Below are 14,578 nucleotides of genomic sequence, written 5' to 3' on the forward strand. Positions count from 1 at the left end.
TAAATGTAAAGAGTGACAGATTTTTTCAAGGAAAAAAAAATAAAGATAGCGAGAAAAGTCATTAGAGATGTTTTGGAATGTGTGGGGAAGGGCTTCTATTTTGCTTTACATTTTTCAGTTATTTGCATCTCTTCCAGAGCAAAAATCAAACATTCCTTCTAAAAAGGTCTTAATTCTTTTGTATTTTTAGAAACCAAACTGCTTTTAGTGAGAGCAGTAAAATCTCCTTTGATGCTTGCCTCCTGTCTGTGAGCTTTTGAAACAGAGACTGTCTTAATACACAGACCTGAGTGCAGAACTCAGCTGCCTCCTGACTGCACACTGGAGTAAGACTCACTGTTCAACACCTCTCTCCCTGCTTTCCCCAAGTACCCTCACTTCCAGCAGGAGACCTGTGTGCCCTCCAAGAAGCACCCTCCAATCTAAACTCGAGGCCGTATTGCATCACACAATGTAGATGCAGGTGATAAAAGCATTTGTACTTCATTCAAGGAGGGTCCTGTTATCCTTTAGTCCTACTCTTACAAAACATTTGTCGATAATTGTCTAAGAGAGAAAGAATAAGTGCCTCCTTTTTAAATCTTGAGATGCATTGTGGGAGCAGTGGTTAAAAAAACGAGCACAACTGAGATAGCACTTCAGACAGACTATTCTCCCACAGAATAACTCATGTTGATGATCTCAAGTAAGTCCTTTTAAAGCTATTTTTTGTAGCAGGATTGAGTTCCTGCATCGATACTATCTGAGGTAAGGTGGAGCAAGTGAGATGAACTGAGTAGAGGTTCGCTTTGTAATTTTTATAACAGCAGCATTAATGACCTTGTGATCTCACCAGTCTTTGTCCAGGATTCTGATCTTCTACTGCTGATTGAATATACCAATGGAGTGATAGGGTCGTTGCTCTTTCTCTGATTCATGCTAGAATAATTGAAATCATAAGTTGAGGTCACATAGATCAGTGAACTTTCCTTACTTCGTGTTGCACTTCCAACTTTCATGCATACTTTAATAAGTTAAATGCTGTCTAATTTGCCTTTGCTTACAAAGTGAAGTGCTTTTCCAGTTTTAGCTTTTTGCCTATTTTAGATCTTACACAACTGGAGTCTAGTTTTGGGAAGTTATTCCAGAGTTGCAGCAGTGTAGGGGACTGAGCCTGTCCTAACTAAAGCATAACCTGCTGGTTGTCCTTCTGTTCAGAATTTCCTTTAGAGCATAAATTGACAAACATTTCATATGCTTGGTAAATAAAATGCTTATTTGACTTCTCCACTGTCCCCACAAGGAAATTTCTACTAAAGCATGTATCATCTCCTGTGAAGTGTCATGAGTAATATCTTCTGAACTGCTTTCAGAGAAACAAGAGCCCTTGCTGTTTCTATCTGTACTAATAATTTACAGTCAGAGAAGCTGATAAAGTAGTCAGATCATCTTAAAGACTGTTACACAATCAAAACCCCTTGTCTTTGCTGTCTCTTTAGAACTTAACAAGCTGTAGTCCATGTTCTGTGCCATGGTATGTGTATTCTGACAAGATATCCAGGTTATTTTTTTATTTTTTTTAATAATGCTCGGTATTTATTAAATTGCAAAGTTGGTGAAATTGGCTTGCCAGAGAAGACAAATAGTGAAACAGGAACCTGCAGGCTTTTTTAACCTTGTGCTGTGAGAAAATGTTCCTTTCTCCATTAGAATTGAAAAAGGAAATAGACTGGTGGTGTGGCTATGGAACTTTCTCTTTCTGCTTCTGATTGCAAAAGTGCTGGTGAAAGAATGAAAAGAAAAAGTGTAGTATTGAACAGAGGAATACTATAGCTTTGTTGAGACAACAGAATGAAAGTAATTAATTGCCCTGTTTCTTTTGTTTCAGGTGTCAGAAACTATTTGAAAGAAGCATTAGTGAATATCATTGCTGTACATGCAGAGGTGAGCAAAACTTCAGGTTGTTTCATGCTTAAATTCATATGAATCTTTTCAGGGTACTTTGCATGGTAAATCCTGTTGTCACCCCTGAAAATTCTGCCTTTGTTGAAGTGTCTTTATTATAGATGTAAGTGCTTTGTTTAGGCTTATCCAACCAAGTATGCAACTGCTGACTTTAAAGGCAGAAGGAGATTAACAGTTCCTGTTTATCCTCAGCAACAATTGTGTCCTTTTGTTTCCACTATCTGATGAAGAGGAAAGCCAAAAAAAAATCTAAAACATCTTCCCTTTTCAGGCAGATTAAATCTCTCTATATATAGGTAGGTAGGTAGATAGGTAGGCAGGTAGATACACAGATAGATATTTAGCTTCTCTGATTAACTTTATTTTCCACAACATATCAAAATGAGCTTGTGCATTGCTTTGGAAAAAACGTACAACTTATGCCACTCAGAATGAAAAGGTAATATATGTTCACAGAGTAAAAAGTAGAATCCTAAACCCAGGAAGTTTTATAGTCTCTATCCAGCACAAAATTAAAATAATACGCTGCAGAGCTGCAGTTATTTGGCCATTTGTGATAACATGCAGGAATTTTCTACAGTCCTTTAAATTACAGCCTTTCTTCTACATACTCTGTCCTAATCATCAAGAATGTTACCAGATTGCTACTTCTCCTGGTACAAGCATTTGTAGTACTATCACTCTTGCCTTTCAAAATAGCACAGGGATAGCTACACTGCCTCTTCCATCTACTTGAAATCTGATGAGATTCACTTGAGGTTTTTGTTTATTTTATTCCTCCTTAAATTACAAGAATTAATATAAGCTAAAATATTTTCAGAAACTTTCAATATCACTTGCAATATTTTTAATTCAATTTCAGTATTTACTTACAGCAGTTTTCACAGAAGCATTGCTGTTTTTACCAAATGCTTCTGAATGAGGGAATAAGCAACACCAAAAATATATACCAACATGACATTGATTTTTATGTTGGTTTTAAGTGCAGTGGAAATTAATAACAGTGAAAATGAGAGGTCAAAAATTCAAAGGCATTTTCTACTTATTGAGCTAATTCTGTAAACATGCCTACTTGTTATAATGCTGCAGCAGAAAGGTGCAGTCTTACTGAGTTCATTGAGACAGTTACTGCTTTTGGCCTAAATAATGTTACCTCATAAATTTCTAGATGTGAAACGTTACAGAAATACGGAAAAGGGTGTCAAGGTGAAACTACCATTTCCACTGTTTTCCGGTGAGATTCTGTGAGCTGGGTCAGCTTGAAGTTCAGATAGCTAGGCTGCAAGTTTCTGTAATTTGAAACAGCAAAAATTAACCATCCACTGAACAGTGAGCATGGACTGAAGCAGGAAGACACTTGCTTCTCTACCTTCAAATCTAACTGAAATCAAAATAAGGGCTTCTTATTGCAGATTTGTGATGATTCACCATTGCTGAGAATTTTTTTTTCCTGGATTCTGTATAGTAACTTCAAGACTACTCATTGTGGGCACAAATAGTCTCTCTTCTCAGTAAATGATTTTTGGGCATGTTCCCAGTGTGTTTGTATTGAATTGCTAGGCAATGTTTGCTGCTGAATAAGATGACTCCTTCTCAAATTGTTATTTGTTCAGGTTTTTTCTTACTGTACAGCTCAGGATGTCGTTTCCTTAGCTTTTGTGCGTCCAAAGAGTTAAAACAGTCTGTGTGTTTGAATTACCAATGGTAACAACTGATAGCTGATATATATGTGGTCAGTGTACTTAGCCTACTGTGCAGACCTGCCTCTTGGAATGGTTATTTAAATCACTGAAAAATGTGTAGGAATCTTGCAAAATATTTTTTTTCTGTATTTACTTTTACTCATGTATGAATATCTTCTGTCAATTATCACATTTCCTTATCCGATGTGCGATACAAACTTCACATAAAGCAAAGACATCCTAGCAAAAATTATTCCAACTACTTAATTTTTTAGATAATCTCAAAGCAGAAATGAGGGGGTGGGCAAGTGTTTAAAAACCCTGCAAGTTCCATTTCCCTCTTGCACCACTGTAGTCACACTGTCTTCAGTTCCTTGTGTCATCTTCTCCCCAAGCAGATTTAGTGCACCTTTATAATCACCTTTAAGTCTTGACACAAGTATGGTCTGTCTAACCTATAATCTCACTTCCTCCTATATTCCAACCTCTTGGCCTGCATTTTCCCCAAATCTGTGTAGAAATTTTTATTTTTTTTTTAATTCACCAACAATTTCTCGCTTCCTTAAAGCTCCCTTTATGCTTTCTTCAGGCACAGGTATCTAATGCTTAATTTTGTGTTGCAATTGCTACTCTGAACCTCAAATGGAGGATCCAAGTATTGCTTTTAAAAGTTGTACAAAGAAGCAGTTAAAGAGATGGTCTTAATGCATAAAAAAACAGTAGGGTGTAATTTTTTGCTGGGGAACTAATAATTGGTAGCAGTGAAAGAATCAAAATGAAAATCCATTATCCATTACACTTCCATATTCTGAAATATTTTCAAAGGTCTGTCTCTGCCACAGAGTATAAAGACACTAGCCATTTGACAGTGGTCAAATAAAAAGGACTCTAGAAGAAGTAGTAAAATAGGTCTCTAAAAAGTGTCTGAACATCTAATTGGGTTAATCAGTGACACAACCCTTAACCAAAGGTGCTACCTACAAAACAGCAGTCTATGTACAACCACCTGACTACCTGCATCCATCAGCCAGGAGTTCATATTTTGCAGTCTAGCTGCTTTTAAGCATTGCAAGAATGTTGTCATTCTTGTGTATCACATAGTTAACATTGCTGCTAACAGAGGTGATTGGTCCAAGTTCAGGGCAAGCGTCCAAAGACTCCGTTCATATTCCACTTGCATTGAATTTTTTTTGTCCGTTGATAAAAATGAAGCAGTCCTTTAAATAAAAGTACCAGCTTTTAGCTTTTTACTGAAGTGTTACTGTGAACAATATTTATGTTGATACAGGTATTATGCTCATTATTCTTCTTTCATAATATCAGGTGTTTACCATTTCCAAAGACTTAGTTCCTCGGGTGATGTCAAGGGTTGTAGAAGCAGTCTCTGAAGAACTGAGTCGACTGATGCAGTGTGTTTCATCCTTCAGCAAAAATGGAGCTTTACAGGTACCCGAATACTTTGTACTGTCAAACATCTAGATCTAGAAGAGAAAAACAGAGAGAGGTATAATCTATGTGTTTGTGGGATTTATTGTAGCAGTGAAAGCAAGGAGATAAAAAGGATTAGTATAAAACCTATTTCAGATTTATAATTGAATACCCTTTGGTATACTGGTCCTTGGATTTGATTGTATTTCAGTGTTGTCTTTGTGTCTGAGTGCATAAAAGGTTGCCTACATCCTAGGAGATTAAAAGCATTGTAATGGTATCTGTTTGAAATGCCATCAAATGCTGTCATTAAAGAATTGTTTTAAAAGAAAAAACAATTTTGAGGTATTTTGAGAATTGCAAATCTTGAAAATACAATGTGGTAAGATCTTGGCAGTCTTTGCAAAACTATTCACTTGTCTGTCACACTAGCACTTCATATGGGTAGAACAGGTATTTGTATTCTGACTGCCTTCTTCATTTACAGCTGTATTGGTAGTTGTATTTACTATTGGATAGGTTTTAAAGCACTCTAGGGAATTTTTAATATTTTTTTTTTTAATCCCTTTTTCTCAAAGATTGCTATGTTTCTAACAGACAAGAAGAGCAAACTCCCAATTTCCATCATACATGACAGCATTCTTGCATTATGATGAGAAAAAAATTACCCAATTGCAAGGCTTATTTTCCAGTTGCTGGTAATAATTGCAGTGGACAAAGAATTGATTTAGGAAGATCACAGCCAAATAAGATTGACTGCTTATTTAAAGCCAAATCAATAGCAACAAAACCACCCATATATGGTTTTGTTTGACTGGACAACCTACCGTATGAACTTGCTGCCTAAACCCGTAATTAAAGGATTTTCTCTCCCTTCTGTAAATTTGTCACTCGTGGTTCATTTTCTGTTCCTCTGAACATAAAAAAATCCTGTCTGGCAGAGAGCAGCAGCGTGAGAGTGATCTGAGCCTGGTCAGACTGATCAAAAAATACCCATTCCTGAAGAGAAGCCTGAATCTGTGTTCCCACGTCCTCTGACTCAATTTTGCAGGGCTTGCCCATCCACCATGTTTATTGAGGCTGTGGTACTTTCCAATATGACACTTCCTCATGGTACTGCTACCTCCTAAAATGTAGGAAAGACTCCAGAATCTTATGTGTAGGACTTCAAAAAGTCCAAGGCTGTTCAGTTTGGAGCATCATACAAAAAGGGGTGAAACATTCTGTGGTGAGAAAACCATTTCTTCTGAGTATAAAATTGGTGGGTGGCTATGTTGTAATTTATGCCAGAAAGTTCTGACACTAAAAGTTAATAAATCTCAAGTGGATTCCAGCCTGGGGGATAGATGAGGGGAAGACTTAGAAGCGAAGGCCTTTTGTTGGAACTGGAATGAGATGTTTGTGTTGCATTATAAAAATTTTGTTTTGGAAGATTAATCTCATATTAGTTGGGTCTAAAGGTGGATCAATTTCTGTAATGGCTAACTGGATCAGATTTTAACTTTATGATGAACAAGAATGGAATGTGAATTTGGATAAAGTTCACTTCATAAAAATATGAAACCTCTTGAAAGTATTGATCACATGCAGAATATTTCTATTTCCTATAAAACCTGTGATGATTATGATTGCTTTTCAAAGAGTAAAAAACAGTCTATGAAATCTGTTTAATCTTTTGAGTTCATTCTCCACATTTGCCTAGACACACAGTAAGGTGCAGGAGTAAAATCCCCCAGCTTGTGTGCCCACCAGGTGACAGACAACAAGCAGAGCACATCCATTCTACTTCCTCATCTGATGGAAAAAAAAAAAATTAAACAGGAAAACCAAGGATAAAATGTGTATTGACAGACTTTTAATTTGTTTCCTTTCTCCCTGGCCAAACCAAGCTGTGGGAAGTTAAGCTCACTGTATGTAATTTTTTAAAATTATTTTATTTTTTAAAAAGACAAATTAAGGTAGTGCCCTTCTATCATTCTGTCACAGTCTACAGAAGAGGTGGAATAGAAATGAACATTTATTACTGTTACTGAGAGACAAACCAATGTTTTTAGACTGCTATATAGTGACCGTAGAAACAGCTGGACTTGAATCAAAAGTATGAAGTTGTTCCTTTTAGCAGTCTCCTGACATAGCAACCAGAAATATAGGAAACAAACTGTTAAAACCAGGGCTGCTTACAACTGCAGCATGCAAAAATACCTGCATCTAAAAACAATAAAGCATTGGGATATTAGTATTCACTTGATGAAAGGACATTGTGTCACTGTTTCAATATTTCTGTTCTTTCTTCAGGCAAGACTTGAAATCTGTGCGTTGAGAGATACTGTGGCCATATACCTAACACCTGAAAGCAAGTAAGATGGGCTGTAATGCCTGTTTTTTCAGTGTAGTGCAATCCTTGGTAAAGATGCAAAAGCATATCATGTAAATAAAGGATTAAGAAATTTTGCTTCAAATAGAATACTTGATATACTAAGTAAATGTATGAAAAACAGGTTACTTTCAAGGTTTTATCAGTTGAAAGAAAATAATTACTTTTCTGTTTATTACTTGAATTTTTAGACACAAACTAGTATTTGCCACTCAAAAAAAAGAAGTAAAACTTCTTAACAGTAGTACAGCTTTTGAGAACGATTATGCTCTAACAAGACAAAAGCAGATGTTGCTCAGTTTAATCCAATTTTTCACAGCAATCTCATAAATCACACAGCAAAGAACATGCCAGACCCATCAGAGAAGCTACAGAAGCCAACACTAGCAGGGTACCCTCATAGGGACATGGAGAATTACGGCTCTCCAGAAACTTTTACAATACCCTTCTCCTTTTCCACACACCTAATCAGGGAAAGTGAATTGAGCTTCACACTGTCTCTTAGAATGAAAGCCTTCAAAAGGCTTTCAGCAATTTATCATTTCTCAGTGAGGTGCAAGACCAAAGATAAATAGTGTGGAACACACTCACACATTGATATAATGGGAGAAAGAAAAGCATTAGCAGCACCAGTAGTTGATGCAGTCAAGGCATGTTAAAGGAGACTATGATAGGTGTCAGCAGTTCTGAGTAAAGTTGATTGATGGAAATTTCTTGGTGATTATGTTGGGGGTTGGATATGAACAGGTTCATTCATTATTTTGATTACGTACACTTCTGTTAGGATTGGCATTGCATGTTCCCACAGATGGCAGTTTGGTCACCTTACCTAATCAGCATTTTATAGGAGACATCGAAGAGCTTGAGGGCCTAATGTGTCTTCATACTGTCACAGAAAGTGTCCTATGGTGTCACTGCATTCCATTCAAAAGATTTGCTTCCCTATTCTGTGTGTCTGATAGTGATTGAGACTTCTGAGTGGAAACTAGTTGGCACTGGCTCAAATTGGATAAAATAGAAGTGGTTATTGCCTCTAATCAGCATAGCAGCAAAGCACAGCAAGCCCTGGAAGCTGGAGTTTCATTGATGCCTTTTTGTTTCTGGACTTGTCAGTAGTAGTAGTTGCCAAAAGTCACCATATTAATCTTTTGATTACATGATTGTAGCTATGTGTGCAGGTCCTGCATCATGCCCTGCGCTTGTGTTCTACATCTGTTGCCCAGAGAGGGGTGGAAACCCCTTCTTTGGAGTTCCTCAGAATTTGACTGGATAATGCCCCAAGAAACCTCCACTAACCTTGAAGATGGCCCTACTGGGAGAGGAGGGTTGGACCTGAAGACCTCCAAAGGTCCATTCCAACCTAAATTATTCTATGAATCTATGTTACCTCAATTCAAACCTACTGTAATTATCTTTCTAGGCCCCTTCAGTAGAGGACAGCACAGTGACCCATCTACTGAACACAGAAAACCAAAGTGTACTTCAAACTCTGATAGTCACTTAGTTTGAGTCAGAAGGCAGGCTGGCAACTCTCCCTAATTCTCCAAGAGTCCAGGATGTCAAGCACAGTCTTAAAGCAGCTACTGGTTTAACATTTCCCCTTGACATATGGTATACATTGCACTGAGAGTGTCAAGAGACCTGCTTGAACCTATGACCCGTTCATTTTTGATTTGCACATGGATGTCAGATGTCAAGTTAATGTTTTGTTAATTTATTGAAATAAGAATGGATAAAATATGGTTGTATCTCCATGGGATTTACAGAGGGAAACAGTGAATGCTGAGACTTGTACCGGAGGAATATGAACATTTTTGTTTCCTTGCAGCTCAAGCTTTAAGCAAGCTTTGGAAGCCTTGCCTCAGCTCTCGAGTGGCACTGACAAAAAGTGAGTACAATGCATCTTCAAGTCTTCTCTCTGGTCTCTGGAACCACTACTTTTTACTCTTGCATTAGAACTTTGTGATAAGAGGGTTAATGTTCACTCTGTTTGACCACTCTGAATTACAGAGCAGAAGCCTCTTTGGGCAGAGTTAAGAATTAAGTCCTTGTTCCTATTAAATTACACAGAGGAGCCTGGGTCTTTGTGGCATATCCCTCTTGCCTATCCTAGTCATATCAGTTCAGCATAGCTTTCTATTTATTTTGTACTTTAGTCTATTTTAGCCTTCCTTCTTAATCTTAAAGGGTCTGTGAGATCCATTGTCTTGTCTTACTGAATTTAGCAGCAATAAAAAAATGGTCAATGAACTAAGTCCAAGCTTTTGCCAATCGATATATGGGGAACTCTCAAAACTAGCCTGTTTCATTTTACAAACAAGTAAGTAGGGTCTATGTTTCATTCTTAACATCAGGAAGAGGAGTTTTGAGTTTCTCCTTGCCCACCATAGCAACCTTTGACAACCAAGCTGCTTTTCTGCATCCAACCTAATATTTAGTAGACTGCTTTACAGGAATATCTTAATGAAGAGTAGTATGGTAAAACATGGATGGATTTGCAATGAATATGTTAGTGTGAGTAGAGGTGTTTTAAAGCTTGAGATTGATATTATGGTACTTTCAGGAACTGAACTGCATCAGACCAGTTTGCACTTAACAGTCAGAATTTAAAATATTTTGTAGACACATGAGGAGGCTTTACATACAGCCTGTGCCCTGTGGACTGTGCCTTCTTCCAGATGTTGTCTGTCTGTTGAAACCTACTCCTTGCTAGCCACAAGAAGTCTCAAGATAACTTCTTGCCTTGCTTAGCTCTTACACTTCGTTAAAGACAGTAATCAGTTTTGAGTAAGGAGAGTTCTTTCAACTCAGACTTTCCGAAACACCTGTAGAATTTTTTTTTCACTTAGCCACAAGTATTTCAGCTTCATGGGACAGCTGAGAATCAAGAACTGCATCATTTTTTCATCTGCCTCTGAGTTCTGAGCCTTAGACAGTGTAAAACTTGGTCTGTTTCCCAGGTCATTACACAATAATTGTCATTGTTCCAAACAGCTCATTGTAATGTACATGTGTTTATGTAAAACAACACACATTTGTGCACTGATTCAGAGCTGTTAATTTCTGTTCATTCACAGGCATTACTCTGAAAGTAAATAATGAATGTGGCCATAGTTGTCTTCAAGAGGGCCTGCTGAGGAAGCAGATACTGATTTTGTGGTTCAGGTTGTTGTTCCCGGGGTTGTTTGGGGTTATTCTTAAGATACAGTATCAGTTCTGTTACTGGCTGTTCAAAAATCACAGCTGAGGTGATACATGTCTGCCCTATCTAGCTTGTTTTTGAAATACAGCAAAAAGTTCAGAGAACATGTTCTTCTCTAGAATATGAGGAAAATAAAACACACAAGCAAGACTATAAAAATTCATAATGCATCTCCACTGTTACAATAAATATCCCTGCAACAAAGCCATCAACACCCTTGGTCCTACACCTGTAGCTTGTGGATTATCTGCTACACCAAGTACCTTCTTGGCAGCTATGTAGGTGTAAGCAAACCATAGCTATGCTCCAAAATGTACTCATTCATAGTTTGTTATCCATGAAGGACAAAAAAATGTGGTTGCCAGTGAATTACTGTTTCTTCTACAACAGTCATACCATCTCTGGTCTTTCAGCCGTGATACTTAAGAAAAATTAACAAAATACCTTCCAAAGATAAGTTTGAAAACTGAAATTTGCTACACAGGAGAAGCTAGAGCCTTGATACTGGTTTTATGGTACTTAGTCTGGCAGTTTCTGGATTTTCCTTACAGAAGTATCTTATTATGCTGTCTGCCAGTCCTTTTGCCAGCGTGTATCCCTCAAGATGGTCTTTATCCAGAACGAAAGCCATATAAAGAGCTACTTTAGCACCTTGATAAATCTCTTGGCTATGTCCTCCTCTGCCCACAAATCATCCTGACACATTGGAATACTTCTAAATATCTATAATATTCAGATATTTGAATAGATCCAACTTTAGGCCCTTTTTTTAAGCAAACTGTGTACTTGAAGTCACAGACAGAATTGCCAAAGCTTTTGGTAATTGTTCCCTTTTCAGAATCTGCCAAAGTTGTAATTATTTTCCTTTTACAGGTTACTAGAAGAGTTATTAAACAAGTTTAAAAGCAGCATGCACTTGCAGCTGACCTGTTTTCAAGCTTCTTCAGCAACAATGATGAAAACATAGACAACGACACAATGTTGGCAACTCAAAAGACAAATGTGCCTAAATGTCACCCATTTTTTCTGTACTTCTTCAATTCCTTTGAAAACTTTGAAGAAAACAAAAGCAATTTAACTGAAAGAGAAATCATGAGATACAACTCTTTGAGTAATGGTATGGGGTGTCCTGCTGAGTAAGACTTCTGGTCATAAATATCTGGATAACATTGTTTTCTGTCTGCTGTATTTCATTCTGTGGAGGGGAGTAAGCCAATTTTGTTTACATACAGTCTTCTTGGCTGTATGTTAGTGAAGAAATATTCATTAATGTGCTGCAATCTCAGTTTCATTTGTTAAAAATACATGAAATTGTATTATTAGCAAATGTCACTTTAAATTTGACTATTATTCGTGTTGTTCGGTGTATCAATCTTTTACTCTCTAGATGTAGACTGATACTGATGTGAGTGGAATACTGAACTTCTATAAACTATTGAGAAGTGTGTCATAAACATTGCTAGATACAGCTGAGCAATAACTGTTCAGATACAATATGGAGAAGGGCACTGCTTCTTTTGCATTTAAACATCACTTTTTTCTGCTACCACCTACAATTTCAGTGGTTGTAAGTCTGATTTTTTGGGAGGCTTTTGTTTTCTTGCTTCTTTTTTTAACTAAACATGTTCCTGCTTCTTTTGTTTCTCCCTTCTATTAGAATATTTATTATAACCTTCACCTTAGAAGTAAGCTCTCCTTTCATTGACATTTAACAGAAAAGCACTCCCAAATGTATAAAACTAGAAGGTTTTTTTAAAAACAGTTCAAGTAAAATATTTTTTTGTGTTAAGGGGTCAAATAGTTAATTGCCACTTGCATAGTCAGAAATAAGGAGGAGCAAGGTATGTCACTGGTTTTGCTGCTTCCTTCTTCCTCCTTTTGTCTTTTCTTGTTCTTACAGGCTTGCTGCCACTGTCTCCCCCTTCCCTTTTGTTAGTCAGTCCTCTCTTCACCACCAGTTACTGAATTTGTGTTGAGGGGAATAGGGATTAGGAAAGAACAATTTTGGTGCCATTAAGATGTAGTTACAGAAAGGTCAACAACTGTCTTCCTAGCAGGGAAGATTTGACACTGACTTTTATTTTGGGGCTTGATAGAAGATGCAGGAAGATATAACACAGGGCAACTAATAGAAAGTGGCCTTGCTTGGTGGGGTGAGAGTTTGGTTTAATTTTATGACTAAAAACATGACTTGCAGGTAAATCATGCAGTAATGTACTCTTTTGGTATTTACAGTCATTTTGAGTAGGACTTTTCAGAGAAAACAGTGCACTGAGTTTTCAAACAACTTTTTAATGTCAACTGTTCTCTTTTGCCAGTTCAGCTACGTGCTTTAAAAACAGAGCATATAGTTCCTGTAATATGAAAGAATGTGAAGTTAAAGAAAGTGAAGAAACCACTTGATGCATATGTATTTACTCATAAAAGTCTATGTAAGTAGTAATAGCATGTCGAATGGGAGTTTGAAACTTCAAATATATGTCATTCTTGGCTTTCAGGGAGAATTGTTAAGCACCTGGGGCAATGCTGTTTTGTTAAATGTTGTCCATTCTAAGCTGGTCATAGTCTTAGCTGCTGATATTCACTGAAATACTAGATCTATAAAGGATTTCACTTCATAACAATAAAAGATTAAGAAATATGGTCATAAGTGCTTCTTGAATTCCTCACTTTCTAAAAATGTGATTTCTTTATGATTTTTCCTGGTCTCCATTTTCTACATTTGTATCAGTCATGTTGCTAAGTATTGAAAACACATTTTAAGTTCTGTACTGAATTAATATATATTCAAGCCTCTCTGGAATGGGGCTCTGAGCAACCTGATCTAGCTAGAGGTGTCCTTGATAACACAGGAGGGTCAGATCTAGAGGATCTTTAAGGTCCCTTCCCAAACCATTCTGTGATTCTACGATATGATTCTATGATCATTCTCTTATTCTTTTTCTGCTACACCAGCTTGTTGCTTGTCTTTAAAACCTGGAGTCAGATGTTTGTGCTTAGTTGCCTTTCTGAAATAACACTTTAGAACATGTCATTGACAGCACGTAAAAGAATAATGTGTAAGGGATCAAAATATTACTTGAATTCAATCTTATATGAAATATATGCTCACAGTCAAGTCAGAGCACTGGATTTCAATAAATCCACTTGGTGGAATTAAGGAAATCAGTGAGCATCATGCTGCAACAGGATGTATAGAAATCCCTTTGCATGGAAGGAGAGTTGGAACTGCTGAGGCTTCATAGCCAACGTACAGTAAGCTGTAGTTCCTCTGTAAAGCAGATTACAAAAAACAAGAAGTGGTCAATGTGGTTTTTGAACAAACAAAAGAAAACAAAAAACCCACAAAACTGTTCAAAGATACAATGAGGTTTAGAAATATTATTGGAAGTGGAAAAAGATGGGGTGACCACACCAAAATACACAGTCAGTTAGGCCTTCCAGAGAAAAGAGAGACAGCAAGGAAATCATTGTAATAGAAGTGAAAGGTTCTGACATTTAAAGCAAAGGTGAGTGCTGGGAACAGTACAACAGAACATAAAGTGAATTATTACATGAACCTTGAACCTCTAGAAAAATCTAAAATCAATAGAGACTGGAAAAAAATGGACGCTGAAATAAAAACCTGGAGAGCTTGCTTTCTTTGTCATTTAAGAGAAAAAATTAGGAAATAATAAGGCTGTAAAATACCTTTTGCCAAAATTAGGTGAAGACTTAGAATGAAATTCAGGCCTAATATGCTGTTGAGCTGTTAAGCCTCTGGAGATGTCAAGGCGTTTTCCTAGGACTGTATTTTGAATGTTTATTTTGAATAGTCATGAGTAGTTCAGAAGGTAGGCAAAGAAGTATTAAAAAGCAAATGCAATCAATGTAATGGGGAGGGAGAAGGGTGTGGGCACACAGAAGCAAGGTTTCAATCCCCCAGTAAAATAATGGAAAAAAATAGGG

General features: G+C 37.0%; 1 protein-coding gene across 1 annotated transcript in view; it reads left to right on the forward strand.

The window, feature by feature from the left end:
• EXOC2 (exocyst complex component 2) overlaps positions 1–12,591 on the forward strand; it is a 110,337-nt gene extending 97,746 nt beyond the window's left edge. The window contains exons 23-27 of the mRNA XM_010000906.1: positions 1,868–1,923; positions 4,950–5,072; positions 7,350–7,411; positions 9,257–9,316; positions 11,504–12,591. Coding sequence (XP_009999208.1) covers positions 1,868–1,923; positions 4,950–5,072; positions 7,350–7,411; positions 9,257–9,316; positions 11,504–11,597 — 395 coding nt within the window. The 3' untranslated portion in view covers positions 11,598–12,591. The remainder of the gene's footprint in view (positions 1–1,867; positions 1,924–4,949; positions 5,073–7,349; positions 7,412–9,256; positions 9,317–11,503) is intronic.
• The last annotated feature ends 1,987 nt before the right edge of the window (positions 12,592–14,578 follow it).

Source organism: Chaetura pelagica, unplaced genomic scaffold (genome assembly GCF_000747805.2).
Source record: "Chaetura pelagica isolate M959 unplaced genomic scaffold, ChaPel_1.0 scaffold104, whole genome shotgun sequence".
Lineage (NCBI taxonomy): Eukaryota > Metazoa > Chordata > Aves > Apodiformes > Apodidae > Chaetura > Chaetura pelagica.